Here is a 14,628-nt window from a genome sequence, read left to right as displayed (position 1 = left end):
TGTATTTAGGTTCTGCATTAGGAGTTTTAATTTTCTCAGAAATTGTAATTACATGTATTTACCTAATACCTGCTTTCGTCGCAGAAAAGCACTTTGACCTAAAGCACACAACGGAAGTTGGAAATTCATTCCTTTTCCTATACAGGTTCCTTTCCTATTATACTCTAATTAGGATAAGAAGAAGAAGTACAGTGCTATTTAGTTCCTTCGCAAAACTAGTAATAACAATAAGTGAATTATATTTAGTGAATAAGCAAAAATATATGGCATCTTAAGTAGCTATACTTGATAATTACCTGCAATAATATAAACTTCAGATGAGAAATTATTTTCCTCTTCTCATTTGTTTTATTAAAAAAAAAAAAAAATCTGTCTTGTGTATTTCGAAGTCTTACCGCCCGAGAAAACTGCATGAATTCTGGGATAAGGGAAACCTGTGGTTTTGCAAGAATAGCAGGGATGTTTTGAATAAGAACAATTTATGGAAACAGATACTTGTGAAATGGTCACTTCCAAATTAATTCAAAGTATTTTATGAGATTTAGTTTATCATAGTACATTTATCATCGTACATCATAGTGCAAAGCTCACAAATGAGATGAAAGTATTTAAGCCACTTCTGACAAGACTTGTGCTCCAGACTCTTCATAGCCCCATTGACGTTCTCCGGATGTGTCCTAGGGCCTCAATGCCTTTCTTGTTAGCAAGGGGTCCAAAACTGAATACAAGTCTCGAGGAGCAGCCTTCTATTCACAGGGTACAGAATCCCTGAAATGCACTTTTGGTCACCAGAAAGTTACTGCATGACCTGCAATATACTGCCCAGCATCTGCTCTGGCACCTTGGGTACAGGTCAGATAGTGGCTTTAGTTGGACGGCAGCTCCCTTGCTCTTCGTGTGGTGCACACTGAGGCCTGAATGAACCTGAAACTTGCTTGCTGCAAGTCAAGCCAATTCCTGGATCACACCAAGAGCTTCTGCTGTGCTGCCCTCTGATTGCATGGCCTTGCATGAGTTGTACTGAAGTGAATGCTGACAACACAATTGGTGTGAAAGACAATTAATACTGATACATCTGGTACATGCATGGGACAAATATTGGTATGGGGCAAGAAGAATGGTGACCTCTCTTTCACCTTGACTTCTGCTACTTGAGTTACCAACACTAAACATATGAGGGCACACCTCAAGGACTGTATTCTGGACACCTCATTACAAGAGAGGCATAGAGGCCCTGGAGCATGTCCAGAGAAGGATCTGGATCCGTCTGTCTGAGGGGAGGCAGAGGGAACTGGAATTGATCAGTCTGGAGAAGGGGAGGCTCAGGGGAGACCTCATCACACTCTAGAACACCCTGAAAGGAGGCTGTGGCGAGGTTGAGGTCAGTCTCTTCTTCCAGGTAACAGTGATAGGATGAGAAGTGAAGGCCTCAAGTTGCACCAGGAAGGGTTCAACTTGGATATTAGGAAGAACATCTTCTCAGAAAGAGTGGTGATGCACTTGGACAGGATGCCGCGGGAAGTGGTGGTGTCACCATGCCTGGAGGTGTTCAAGAAAAGTGCAGATGTGGCTCTGAGAGACATGGCTTAGTGGGGGGGAGGATGGAATTAAAAATTGGGCTAGATGATCTTAATCCTCTTTTCCGATCTTAACAATTCTATGATTCTACAAACTGTGCTGCGTCATGTCAGTGTGTGCAACAGTGAGAAAATCGGGCTTATATACGCTGCAGAAGTTTGTAGGTATGGCTGCGGTGTGATTACAAGCACAAAAGTTGGGATAACGAAGGAACGAGTACGCCGGCGGAGGACTACGAACAACGCCCCCGCACCTCGGCCTCAAGATGGAGGACTACAGTTCCCAGGAGGCGTTGCACATCCCGCGCATGTGCACCCTCACCTCTAAATGGCGGCGGCGGCGGCCCCCGCGGCGCTAGGCGCGCTCTGCGGCGAGCGGGAGGAGGAGGCGCGGCCGCGGTGCGGACTACAGCTCCCAGCGACCCCTCGCACATCTCGCGCGTGCGCACGGCGCCGGCTCGGCCGCACTCCGCCGTTGTCGCCGTAGGTGGGTGGGTGGGTGGGAGGGGGGGAAGGGAGCGAGCGCGGCGGTGAGGAGGAGGAGGTGGCGGTGGGAGGGGGGGGGTGAGAGTTGAGAGTTCAGACGCCGCCGTCGCTGCCGCCAGCTCGGACTCATGATTCCCATATGCCCGGTAGTTTCGTTCACCTATGGTAAGTAACCGCGCTCGGGGCGGGCAAGGGGCGGCTGTGGGGCGGCGGGCGGCTTAGGGGCGGTGGGGGGTGGGCGGAAGGTGGGGGGGGAGGCGGCGGTCCGGAGGCGCCCGTCTGACCTGGCGCTCTCTCTGTCCCCTGTCTGTGTGTCCGCGTCCCCTTCTTCCCCCCCCCCCCCCCCCCCCTCCCCTCCCCCGCCTCCCTCCCTCCTCCTGCCGGGCCTCCTGTCATGGCCCCGACCGCCGCCGCCTCTGCGTTGCCGCCGCCACAGTGCCCAGCCGGCTGGGAGAAGATGCCAAAATGGCCACCGGCAACTACTTTGGATTCACCCATAGCGGTGCTGCTGCTCAGTACAGGTAACCGCCGCGACCCCGCCCCGCTCCGCCCGGGCCCGCAGTCCGCGCTCTCGTCCCGCGGCGGGATCTCTTCCCCGCCCCGTGGGGCTGCGCGCCCGGCGCCGCACCTGGACGCCGCCCCGGGGCCCGCTTCGCTCCGCACCCCGCTCCGCGCCGGGACCCTCCTGCCGCCGCCCCGTCCGCGGCCGTGTGTGCTCCTTCGCGTGTGAGGGCGGGAGGTCGGACTGGGCACCGAGGACGGAGGGAACCGGGGGCGGCATCGCGTCCCGGGGCCTTAAAATGGCCACTTTCAGCCGGTACCGGCACGTTCCGCCTGCGGCCCGGGCCCTTCGACTCCTGCGGCCCCGCTGAGGGCAGGGCTCGCTCCTCAGCTCTTTCCCCCCCCAGCTCTGTCGGCGTGGGATGGTGCAGTCCTCATTAATCTAGGTTAAAATTACCTAGCCTAGTCTGTGGGGAAGTGGGTGGATGAGGGAAGAGCTGGAGGTCCAGAAAATACGGTGGGCTGTCTCATTTCCCTATGATATTATGATATAATGAATGTTCTGTCTAAGAAAATAGAGGAGGTATCTTAGGGCCTATCGGCTTTCAAAAAGATTTCCTTTCTTGGTACTATCTAAGACCAGGAGAGGTCTTACAGCGGAGCTCAGGGACCTGAAACCGTACCTGTTGTTCAGGGGCACTCCCGTAAGTGTTGGTGTTTTTGTTCATTGAGGATTGTGTATCAGAGTGTAAAAAACAAAGTAGGAATTGGTAACACCTATTATCTCTTCTTCTGATATCAACTTATTTAATTTGAGAGGGGAAAAAAAGTGGTTATAAGCAGAAACATTTATGGTTTTGACTTATATTGGAGTAGCGACCTAAGGCCTGCATTTAAATCCGTGTTAGTTGTTTCATAAATCTGTAATGAAGGCTTGCCTTGACTCTAAAGTCTTTGTTCATGGGAAAACAGTCAAATAAAAGAATAAAGCAAATACATGGGAAGCTGTTAGAAACAAATGCAAGTGTGTGTTAGTGGTAAGAAGGTAATGAAATTTGCATACCTGATGTCGTTTCGGGAGAGTAGAGTTTTATGGAGGTCTTACAATGACTCTCAAGATCGTGCAGCTATTCTTTTCTGGAAGCAGACGTAGTATGCTTTCATTTTTATTTACTTCCAGTTTCGAAAATTTAAAGGAAAGGATTAAATTCAGCATATCTTCCAGTTCTTCTAAGATGGGGCGCTTGCAACATGTTTATGTGCTACTTGACAGTTATAGTGAAATTTGAAACTGAGTCCTCATGAAATGTGGAAGAGTTTTTAAATAGCATAGAGGATTTTTTTTTTCTTTCAGATAAGAAAACAAATGATCTGTAAGTGAACAATAAACTATGAGAACCATATGACTGCTATTATGAAGTGCTAAAGTTATTTTTCCTTTTATGGTGGAGCTGAGGTGTATAGATTTAAGAACTTGAACAACTTATTTGAAATTTACTTTTGCACTGCAGCTTAAAAACATTATTAGAATAAAGTTCGATTTCAAAACTGTTTTCATTTAACTGTAAATGTGTTTTTGAGAAAATGGAAAAACTGAACAAAAGGAGATTTTTCCTTTCCTACCACAAGTATGGTAGACTGTTCCATTTGTGTGTCAGTAAAAGACTGCTACAAATGGTGTGTATGTCAACTGTCTTGGAAAGTTAAGAGATACAGCAGTCAGCGTTAAAGCAGTCCTTTCGTAAGAATTTAATATTTTGAGCAGAAAACACAGGAAGTGCTTAAAAGATCGGAAGGGGGAATTTATTATCAAAAAACAGATCTGTCAGATTGTTAATAGCTGGTTTACGGAGTGCTACAGAATGTATAATCCATTCCAGTGTAGTTGAGCAAAAGATGGTGGTGGTAGGGAAAGATAATCGAAGATATAATATTGCAACAAACTCTCTCAGATGTTTGTTTTGTTGTTGTTCACGAACACTGATTTTCATAAAGAACACTTGAAATCTTACCTCGCTTTATATTTAAGCAAAGGCAGCAAAAGAACGATCTCCTCTTTAAACCTATAAATAATGGATTAGAAGCATTCTTGTTCCTTTCAATGTTGTAACTGCATAAATTTTCCTGCTGCCCACTTCATTCAGAATTCTGTGAACTAGCCAGTAATAATATCATGACTTAATGAGAGAATAATTAAAGTATGCAAATACTGATCCTAGAAATTAATCTGAGTATTACGATTCATACTTTCTGCTCAAGGTGGTATTAGGGTCTAAAGCTATAAACCTGTCTGCAGTGCGGAATTCATCTGCTACTTATTTCAGTAACAATATTCTGATTATTTACAGTTTGAAATAAATGTGTAATTTGGCCATACCAGTCCTCTTTTGTGTGAATATGTGCACATTGTAGTTCATTTGAGCCACTGAGTCTATTCAGTTTGAGATGAAGATCTTAATATTGACTTACAATTCTGTGTGTAAGAAATATTCAGTGTGTTGTTATGCTTTCATTTTAAAGTTGTCTGATTGGCACATAGGGATACTGATGGGGAGATGAGGGCATTGAGAATTTGGACAGAAGTGGGCTTTTCTTTGCTTACAACTGCAATGGTCTAATGAACTTTGTGTTAAGATTTTTGGTTTCTGTTAAGAAGAGTAGCTCTTCGAGTTTCATTTAATGATGTCCCTACAGTAATGAGACAGGTTATAAGGTGGGAAATCCTTGGGTACTTAGGAGTGATTTATTAATTTTAATTTGCCCGCAAGTTGTGCAGGTATTACCAATTCACTATTGCGAGCCATAACACATAAGGAAAACAGTAGCAATTCAGGCACAGAGCAGATCACAGTGTGTGCAAGTTTAGGTTAAGATGCAGTCTTCTGTGCGGCAAAAAAAAAATACAAAAAAACAGGAATATGGAATATGTGTGCTGTGCAGAGTTTTACAGGACATTCAGAATTGGTGCAGAGCAGGAAAGGAAAGGGAAATACCGTGAGAGGATAAGTTTGTGATTGAGAAATCTGGAGGAGTGTGGGTGTGTATTATTTTTTTTCATGTTTGATAGCACTTAATTTCACTTTTATTTCAGGAGTGTCTGTTTTTCAATCAGATGCACATTCCAGAAGCATTTAGTGTCAAAACTGTAATCCACATAGGCCTGCTAGCCCAACCTTAAAGCATCATCAAGCATAATTCAAGCTTACAGTGGTGGGCAACACAATAGACAGTACTGATTAGGAGTTACAGCTTATTCTGAAGTGAAAGTGCATTATTAAACAAACTTAATGTTTATTAATCTTAGGTAGTGTTAAGCACACCCAATGCTTAAACACAGACAACAAAACTAATAGTAAGAGGGCTCCAAAAAGTGATGCCTCCTATTTTATTATGCTGTCCCTCAATGCTGTTAGGGGCAGATGTTGGTGCTATGGCAGTAGAGGATGAACCTTCCCACCAGTCTTCTGTTAAATTTTGTTGCTGTGTGACAGAAGACAGCAGAGGGGCAATCTGACAGAATGGTGTCTGGCGCAGAGGTGAATCTGAAAGACAGGTGTGTAAAAATGTCATCCATTGATATTCATTATCTTTTGCTGAATGTTTATGGAAACCAAACAGTTGATGTGAGCACAGCGAGATGTCGGGCAGTGTATTTCAGCAGTGGCAACAAGCGACAGCAGATCACCTTTGCTGGTGCATATTTTTATGAGTATTGCGTGCAAATGTTTGTTCATTGCTGGCAAAAATGGATAGCAAATGGTGGCAACTGTGCTGAAAAACGGCGTTTTGTAACTGAGAATTTGCTTTGTTTAAGAGTGCTCCTGTGCTCTTTGTATCTGTTACAGTTTCTGTGGAAATAAATAGGAAGTATTCCTTTTGGAACAACCTATGTAATTTTATTTCATGATGAATGTGCCTACGTCACAGAGTAAAATCTCCCAAATCTGATTTTTGTGACAGTGCTTTGAGTTGTGTCACGTCTTGAGAAGAATATGCTTTTTTTCTTTTTCTTTTTTTAGCAGAAGTAACTTCTTGGTATGATCAACCTGCACAGTACTGATTATCCTTTGCTCATCTATGCTAGTCTTAAGAGCTATCCTAAACGTGGCATTTTAGCTGATGAAATATACATGATAAACCTCTAATAAGCTACTGCTGTTCATGCAAACAAGTGACGTGCTGCTTTCAGGAGATATATGCCAACTTTAGGGAGGTAGTAGGAAGCTCTGGGTTTGGTAATGTGGACTGTATAATGGTAGTGACAGGGCGTCAGAGGAGGTGCTGGTGAACTGTGGAGGGCAAGGTGCCTCGGTAATCAGAGGAGCCTTTGTTGTTTCTGAAAGGAAAGTCTGCCAACTTGTTTAAATTTGCAGCAGGATCATGTGTATAAGAACCAAGCACTTGGAGAGAGTTTTCTGTTATTGGTATATTTAAGTCCTTTGTAGTTGTAGTCTCAAAATGGTTTGACGGTTTAGGCTTAACGGTGGAACATTATATGATAAGTGAAATTTTGTCCACTGATTAAATACAAAAATGGTTTAGTGGTTGCCTTGCTGGTACTTAGAGCACAGCAGTTAGGAAATAAAGAATGTCTGAAGAACCAAATTCAATTTTCCGTGCTAGTGAAGTTTCTTTAATACAGAACTTGCCCATTTTAGCTTTTTTTCTTTTTTTGACAGAGAAGATGCTAGTAATTACTAGTTTTTTAGGCAGATATTGCATCTCAACTTGTTCTTTTTGTTTTGTGCTATCATTGTGAATGTGGCTTTAAGAAGACTCTTGAAAAAAAGCAACATTTTGATAATGTAAGACTCTGTATAGGCAGTGAGCAGCCCATTGTGTGCAACAGAGTACGGGGTGGTAGATAAAGAATTTGTATTGCACCGCTGGTTTAGACGCTTCAATTATGGTGTGATGTGAAGTGAAGAGAGCTGTCAAATTTGATTGGTTTTAAAACAAGTAGCGAGAACAAACGTGAAAATTAATTAAACGGGAAGAGTGTGTTGAAAACATAAGCATCTTTGAGATGACTTACTGATAGTCTATTATTTAGCTATTAGTAGCAGTCAGTACATTTGGAATCTAGTGGAATAATACAACGATGATTTTAGAAACAAGGAAGAGGAGGGAAAATAACAGTTGTTTTAAGGAACTGTATTTTTCAGATAAGATGTAATTAGATTGTAGAATGCTTTACCAAGAGCTGCTAGAATTTATCAGGATTTGAGGGCATTGTATATGTGCATAGCTTGAGGCCACCCTTTGGGTTCATAGTGAATTACATTACAATCAATATTCTGTTCATAGAATTATTATAATAGGAAGTAATATTTTCCATTAATGTTCTAAATAATTTTATTCAGATCATAAAAATTGTATGCTTATTCAGTGGCAGACTCTTACAAAATATCTTACTGGAATATTTTACTTCACCATATTGTGAATGTTGAGATGTTTATTGTTAATTGCGTTCAAGAGAAATGAATCTTATTATTATTACCAGTGTTATTGTGATGATTATTTCAGCCCAGACTTCATTCACAGACCTGCAGCTTCATCTCATCAGTTACTTATTAGTGCCTCCATATGTGTTTCTGTAAAGAAGCAGTAGGTTGTAATGCTTATTTCAGTTTTTGTAGATTTAGGTCATACTTATTTCAGTCTTACAGTCTCTGAAAGAAAAAATGCAGAGCTGTATTTTTAAACAGTTTTACTATCCTGCTAGTAACACAGTAGTCTATCAAACTTTGAGAAAGTCTGCAGTTAGATCTCAATAAATATGAGTTCCTTAATTCTAAAATATTTGTAGAAGTTAGAATTCAAGAAACAAGGCTTAATTGTTTTACTTAAAGATACTTGTAGTTTAAAAATTATGCTTATGAGTAGCATAACTGTTATGTTAAGCTATCCTGAAAAATGTATTCTTTGTACGAAAAAAAATAAGTTTCCTAGAAATGTTATTTAGAAGTTGGCATTTTTGAGAAAACTTATAATTTGGGTAGAGACAAAATTGGGCTTAGCCATTGTCTTTAATCTGTATCAGAATGGTGATCTTCAGAAGGTTAAAACTGAAAATGTAGGGATGTCCTTTAGTTGCAAGAAGAGAGTTTTCAGTGTTTGGTGCTCTAAAGTAGGCCAGTCCACGGGCCGTCTGCCCCCCCAGCAGCCAGTAGCACAGCCCCACGTAACTGTAAACTTCTACCATTGTTGTAGTTTTTAGTGATATCTTTCATGAAATGATTGTACATAGCTTCAGTGCAAACTGCGTAGGCGGCAACAGAACTGCGGAGTGGAGGCTGCAGTGCAGTGCTGACTCCATCTCTCATCCCACCATACCCGCTCCATCCAACTGGTATGCGTGTATGATGCTATGTGGGGCTGTGCCACTTGGCAAGTGAAATGCAGTGATTGCTGATGGTAGTATTTCAGCCTACCTACACCTGTGTGTACCTGTGAAGATGCATGTTGTTTTCTACTAAGCAGACATTTTCTTATTTAATTATCAAACTTGGGTTGATTTTGCATTTTTAGTGGACATGATTGCTCATTTAAATGAGTCAAACATGTCTTCAAGGTGAAAATCGACCTGTGCTGTGTTTTAAAATACAGCTGTTGAAAATGAAACTTAAATTATGACAAGATGAAGTTATGGGTGCTAATTTTACGCATTTTGATACATTGGCTAAACATGCTTCTGTGAACACTAAGAAGTTTACAGTGTTACTTTCTGTTTTGATAGAGGAGTTGGAGAATAGGCTCCAAGATTTCAAGAAAAAACATAGATTTTTTTTTTTTCCTATATTTGCAATTTCATTTTTAGTTGACATAAATACCTGTACTAAGTTGAAGAAAAAACAGCTCAAAAATCCTTTAGCAGAAATTAGTTATGTGGAAGTGTCTGGTCATCTTAATATTAAAAAGAGAGAAAAAGAAGCCTCATAAATTTGGAAAAGAAGATGCCATGTATTGCAATGAGTAGTTCTCTTAAAAAGGCAGTAATAGTCTGTTCTGGAATATTCTAGAATATCTAATCTTGCAAACTCGATCACTAGCTCTGCATGATGTTGCAGAAGCAAGGGGAACAGTTTGCTAAAGTAAACATGGTAATAGAACTGTATTAGCCTTAGAAATCAAATGATTGGGGCTGTTAATTCTATACCATGATAAGGAAGTTAGTTAGAAAAATAGCAAAGAAGTGGTACTGGGCAGAATTTAAAGCTTCTGTTCAGAGCCATCAAAATCTCTTCACAATATTGAATACTGAAAACTCAGAAAGCTTTAGTAATATATATTCTGAGAATAAAAGCATTTTCTTTTATAAACTGTCTAATAATGTTACCTCACAGTGTGTTGTGAGCACCTTAATGTATTTTGTAATAGTAAACTGAGCATGGTTCCATAAAATGTGAGGAGTTAATACTTTTGGGACAGGCTTCTCTTCTTTCTCTTTTTCCCATTTTTTCCCTGCTTCCATGTGTATACCTCGTGTTCTGGCAGGCATACTGTTCTCTGATCTCCAATGTTTCTGACAGTTCTACTGTGTTAAAAAATGAGTCCAGAAAAAAAAATCTGATCGTGCTCTGCGAAATGAATGCAGTAAATCAGTAGCTTGACAAGTGGCTGAACTAACACAAGGGATGGAACAGGATGGCAGGGCTGGGGTTGAGGATAAGGTGAAACAAGGCTTTTCCTTGTTGGATTGCTGAAGAGTTCAGGTGCAGTACAAGTTAAAGTATAAGCCTGCCTGCACTGTCAGTGTTGTATGTTTTTATTAGATTCATGTGACACTGTGAATTAATCTTAACACATTCACTCGTCTTTGCTGTTAAATAAATGGATAACGCTGCCTAATTTTATAGATTATCATTCACTTTTACCACCATAAAATAGTCTTCCTGAGTTTTCTGGTGGAGTCTGATTTCTGAACCTGAACTGATAAAACAAAGACAGTACCTATGTATGTCAAGCAGGAGGAATTGCTTCAAGCAGTGTTAGGAGCTACACCAATGCGGGTGAGGGAGGTGATTGTCCATCTCTACTCTGCCCTCCTGAGGCTCCAGCTGGAGTACAGTGTCCAGGTCTGGGGTCCCTAAACACGGGTGATGTGGAGCTGTTGGAGGGGTCCAGAGGAGGGCCGCACAAATGTTCAGATAGCTGGAGCACATCTCCTGTGAAGAAGGTCTGAGGTAGCTAGTCTTGTTCAGTCTGGAGTAGTATGCTGGGAGACCTCATTGCAGCTTTCCAGTGTTTAAAGAGAGATTATAAACAAGAGAAAAAGCACATTTTTGTGCAGGTAGATAATGATAGGACAAGGGGAAATGGTTTTAAACTAAAAGAGAGGTTCAGATCAGTTGTCAGGGAAGCTTTTCACTGAAAGGGCAGTGTGCTGCTGGCACTGATGCCCAGAGAGCTGTGGGCATCCCATCCCTGGAGGTGCTCAAGGCCAGGATGGGGCCCTGGGCAGCCTGAGCTGGTGCTTGATCTAGCACTTGTCAACCATGCCTGCAGCCGGAGGGCTGAACCTTAATGATCTTTGAGGTTCCTTCCAATTCAGTCCATTCTGTGATTCTGTTATTCACATCTTTTCCTTCCACTGCTAAGCTCAGAAGCTGAAAATAAGTATGCTTGTGAGTTTAGTTTGGACAGAATGTAGTTGGTGTTTTGAGCAATGAAATATCAAGGGCCTGTGGTGGAAAGAGGTAGAGTCTGGATAGGGAAGCCCAGTAGTAATAATTTTTTGTGTGTGTGTTTCTGCCATAAGAATGGCTTTCTCATATGTTGATTTGTTCTGCTGTAATTAAATTACAGTTTTATTTCTTTTTAGTTACTAAATTCAAGGGAGTTGTGGAAATGTCTTTAGCAAAAATTATATCTACAGCAAAAGGATGCTTCATTTCTGGTAGTTATGTTAGAGAGAATATTGTAGGCTTGTGGAAGAAATACTGTGACCTCTTGTTCCTTTTGGTTTTGAGCAGAACTGCACTGCAATTCCAACTTGCCAAGTATGTTCCAAGTGAGATAGCATCTTTAAAATAGGAGATACTGTCTTTTGATAGACATGAAATGGGGTTTTCATTATCTTTCAATAGTGCTATGGAGATCTGAAATCCTGTCGTGATTCTTCAATCATGATAGTTGAACCATAGTGTAGAAATGTGGTAGAAATGTGAAAACAAAATCATAGTAATCACTGAATCTCCATTTTTTGTCATTGTTGCAGTCAGTGTTATTTTGCCAGTTTGCTGTATTTGTTATAAATTGAAGTAACTATTCTAAGCTTTAATTGTAATGCGTGGTTACAGATTGAAGTAGGGCAGAAACATCATTTTTTCTTCAAATAATTAAATTTCAGAGGCCATAACTTTCTATTTGGACTGGTAGTGTTTACGCATTCTTTGTAAATAGCCACATATTAATATCCCACCCGCAAATTTTTGAGAGGCAGATCAGGCTCAGCATGTGCTTGGAAGATTGCCAGAGCCCTGATGGCAGTGTTCTTGCTTGATCTGCCTGTCCTTTGTTGATGATTCATATGATTTATATTGTGAGGCTGTGGACTGCTATACAAGCAGGGCCAGCATTTAATAATTCTAATCTTTTTGTGGGAAAATGGTATTAGAGGTATGCTTTTAAGTGTTCCTGTTTTAATTTTAAGAGTTCATGGAAGTTGATAAAGATCATAACTTCAGTGCATTTTACGAGAAAACATCATGCAAGTGCAGGTCAGTAATGAGCTGTCGCAGGAAAGTAGTTATCTTAATTTGGTAGATAGCTTTATTGAAGAACTAATAAAGCACTTAAAATTTTGTTAGACATGGAAAGATAGCTTACGTATGGAAAGACTTACATATTGTTTTGAGTGTTTTGAATTCTTTGAATTAAAGAATTCTACTGCTACAGGTAGAAACAATCATAAAACCAACCCACAAATCCTCTCTAAGAAAAATTCACCGGCCACTCAATTTTCTGTACTTATGGAAACTTCGAAATGATATAGATGTTTTTTCATGGAGGAGAAAGAGGTAATAGAACCCATTGAAAGGTACTCATAAGTAGATAGCTGTTCCTCGGTGACTTGTAGAATAGCCAAGTGTTAATCAAATCCAAGATTCTGAAATGTCTAGGCATTAGCTTAGTACATTGAATTAATTTGATTATTTACTTACTGTCTTTTTCCCATATAGTCAGCAGCCAGCTTCGGGTGTAGCCTATTCCCATCCAACTACAGTGGCTAGCTACACTGTCCACCAGGCACCAGTTGCTGCGCACACAGTTACTGCAGCCTACGCTCCAGCAGCAGCTACAGTTGCAGTAGCCAGGCCTGCTCCAGTGGCTGTTGCAGCTGCTGCAACTGCTGCTGCGTATGGAGGCTATCCTACAGCGCACACAGCTACAGATTATGGCTATACACAGAGGCAACAAGAAGCTCCGCCACCACCACCTCCTGTCACTACGCAGAACTACCAGGTGTGTTAAACAAATAAAAAAAAATTATGCTAAATTATTGTGATCTGTCTGTGTTGGAATTTTTAAGGTCAATGTAAGATGATGGTGAGGCTTTAACCTTAAGTACTCAGTTTTGGGCACCTCGGTACAGAAAGGACATTGAGGTGCTGGAGCAGGTTCGAAGAAGGGCAACAAGGCTTGTGAAGGGCTTGGAGAATATGCCCTGTGAGGAGAGACTGAGGGAACTGGGGCTGCTTAGTCTGGGGAAGAGGATGCTGAGGGGAGACCTTATTGCTCTCTTCCAGTACCTGAAAGGTGCTTACAGTGAGAGTGGGGTAGGTCTCTTCTCACTGGTGACAGGTGACAGGACGAGGGGAAATGGCCTCAAGTTGTACCAGAGAAGGTTTAGTTTGGATATCGGGAAAGACTTCTTTACAGAAAGGGTCGTTAAGCACTGGAATAGGCTCCCCAGGCATGTGGTTGAGTCACCGTTTGAATTTGATGTTTAAAACCGTTTGGATGTGGTGCTCACGGACATGGTTTAGCAGAGAGTTGTTCGGGTAGCATGGTTAGGTTGTGGTCGACCTCGATGATCTTTAAGGTCTTTTCCAACTTGAGCAATTCTATGATTCTATGATATTTGTAATCTTGTGACTTCATATTTTGTCAAAACAGTTGCATTGTTCGTTCTTTTTGTTCTTAGATATTTTGTAGGAATATGATAGTCATTATGAAAAGCTAAAGAAAGTTGCTTTTTTAGTTACAAAAATAGTTTGTGAAGGAAGGTAATTTAAAAGCATTTGGTGAATTTTTTATTAAATCTGGCAAGGTATGTCAGGTTTTTCTTCAGTTTTAATTTATTTAACTTAATTATTTTTTTTATTTTTTTAATTTATTTAATGTATCTATATACAATGCCTCTGTAAATATTTTTTTCAAAAAAATCTTCGGTGTAGGTTAGAAGGAAATGTTATTGGATTTTTTCCTCTACTAATAACGTTTTTCTCCAGATGCATATTTTAAGGATATATTTACTGTTTTTTCCTTTTTAAATGTTTAGGATTCCTATTCTTATGTTCGATCTACTGCCCCAGCTGTAGCTTATGACAGCAAGCAATATTATCAGCAGCCAACAGCAACTGCTGCAGCTGTGGCTGCTGCTGCCCAGCCTCAACCTTCAGTGGCTGAGTCGTACTACCAGACAGGTGGGTTGCATGCTCCAAACTCCTGTTGTTATACAGCCTAGGTACTGCTTTAATACCTTAAAATATATGTACCCAACACGTATTTCTAGACAAACCTTTTGCTGATTTGTCTTGGAAGTTTGCTGAAGTATGTTAACATGTCAAGGACAGGTTCAGGTGATAATTTGGTATATTTGTTAGTTGTTCTTTAGTTGGTTAATATATGTAGTTCTTTAATTATTAGTATCATTACTGCTACAAAGCATAATTACTTTTTTTACATTAAAAAGTGCTGTGAAAATTTTGATGTACTTCAGTTCAGCATACGCTCCAGTAAAACTATTGAATAAGAGGGTTAGTTTGGCAGCACTCTTAATGAAAAAAACACAGTAACTAATTCTTAGTAATATAACTTGAGATATCATTATTCAGTG

General features: G+C 41.0%; 1 protein-coding gene and 1 non-coding gene across 5 annotated transcripts in view; both read left to right on the top strand.

Moving 5' to 3' along the window:
• Positions 1–2,095: 2,095 nt before the first annotated feature.
• Positions 2,096–14,628, top strand: part of ZFR (zinc finger RNA binding protein) — a 40,443-nt gene continuing 27,910 nt past the window's right edge. For 2 of the 4 annotated variants that reach the window (XR_014880363.1, XM_085212987.1), the window contains exons 1-4: positions 2,096–2,228; positions 2,500–2,584; positions 12,749–13,031; positions 14,071–14,215. Coding sequence is in view for 3 of the 4 variants with exons in the window: in XM_085212987.1 (XP_085069113.1) it covers positions 2,192–2,228; positions 2,500–2,584; positions 12,749–13,031; positions 14,071–14,215 (550 nt within the window). In the remaining variant the exon portion in view is untranslated. Of the gene's footprint in view, positions 2,229–2,457; positions 2,683–6,975; positions 6,999–7,818; positions 7,831–12,748; positions 13,032–14,070; positions 14,216–14,628 lie in introns of those variants that run through there. The other 2 variants (XM_085212989.1, XM_085212988.1) reach the window with 2 other exon arrangements.
• LOC116217568 (small nucleolar RNA SNORA66) lies at positions 9,598–9,733 on the top strand. The gene has a single exon (XR_004162262.1). It is a non-coding gene; the product is annotated as a small nucleolar RNA SNORA66 (small nucleolar RNA).

This window comes from Meleagris gallopavo, chromosome Z, assembly GCF_905368555.1.
Source record: "Meleagris gallopavo chromosome Z, MGAL_WU_HG_1.1, whole genome shotgun sequence".
In the NCBI taxonomy this organism is placed as follows: Eukaryota; Metazoa; Chordata; class Aves; order Galliformes; family Phasianidae; genus Meleagris; species Meleagris gallopavo.
Note: the sequence above shows the minus strand (reverse complement) of the source record. Positions and strands in the feature narration are given on the sequence as shown.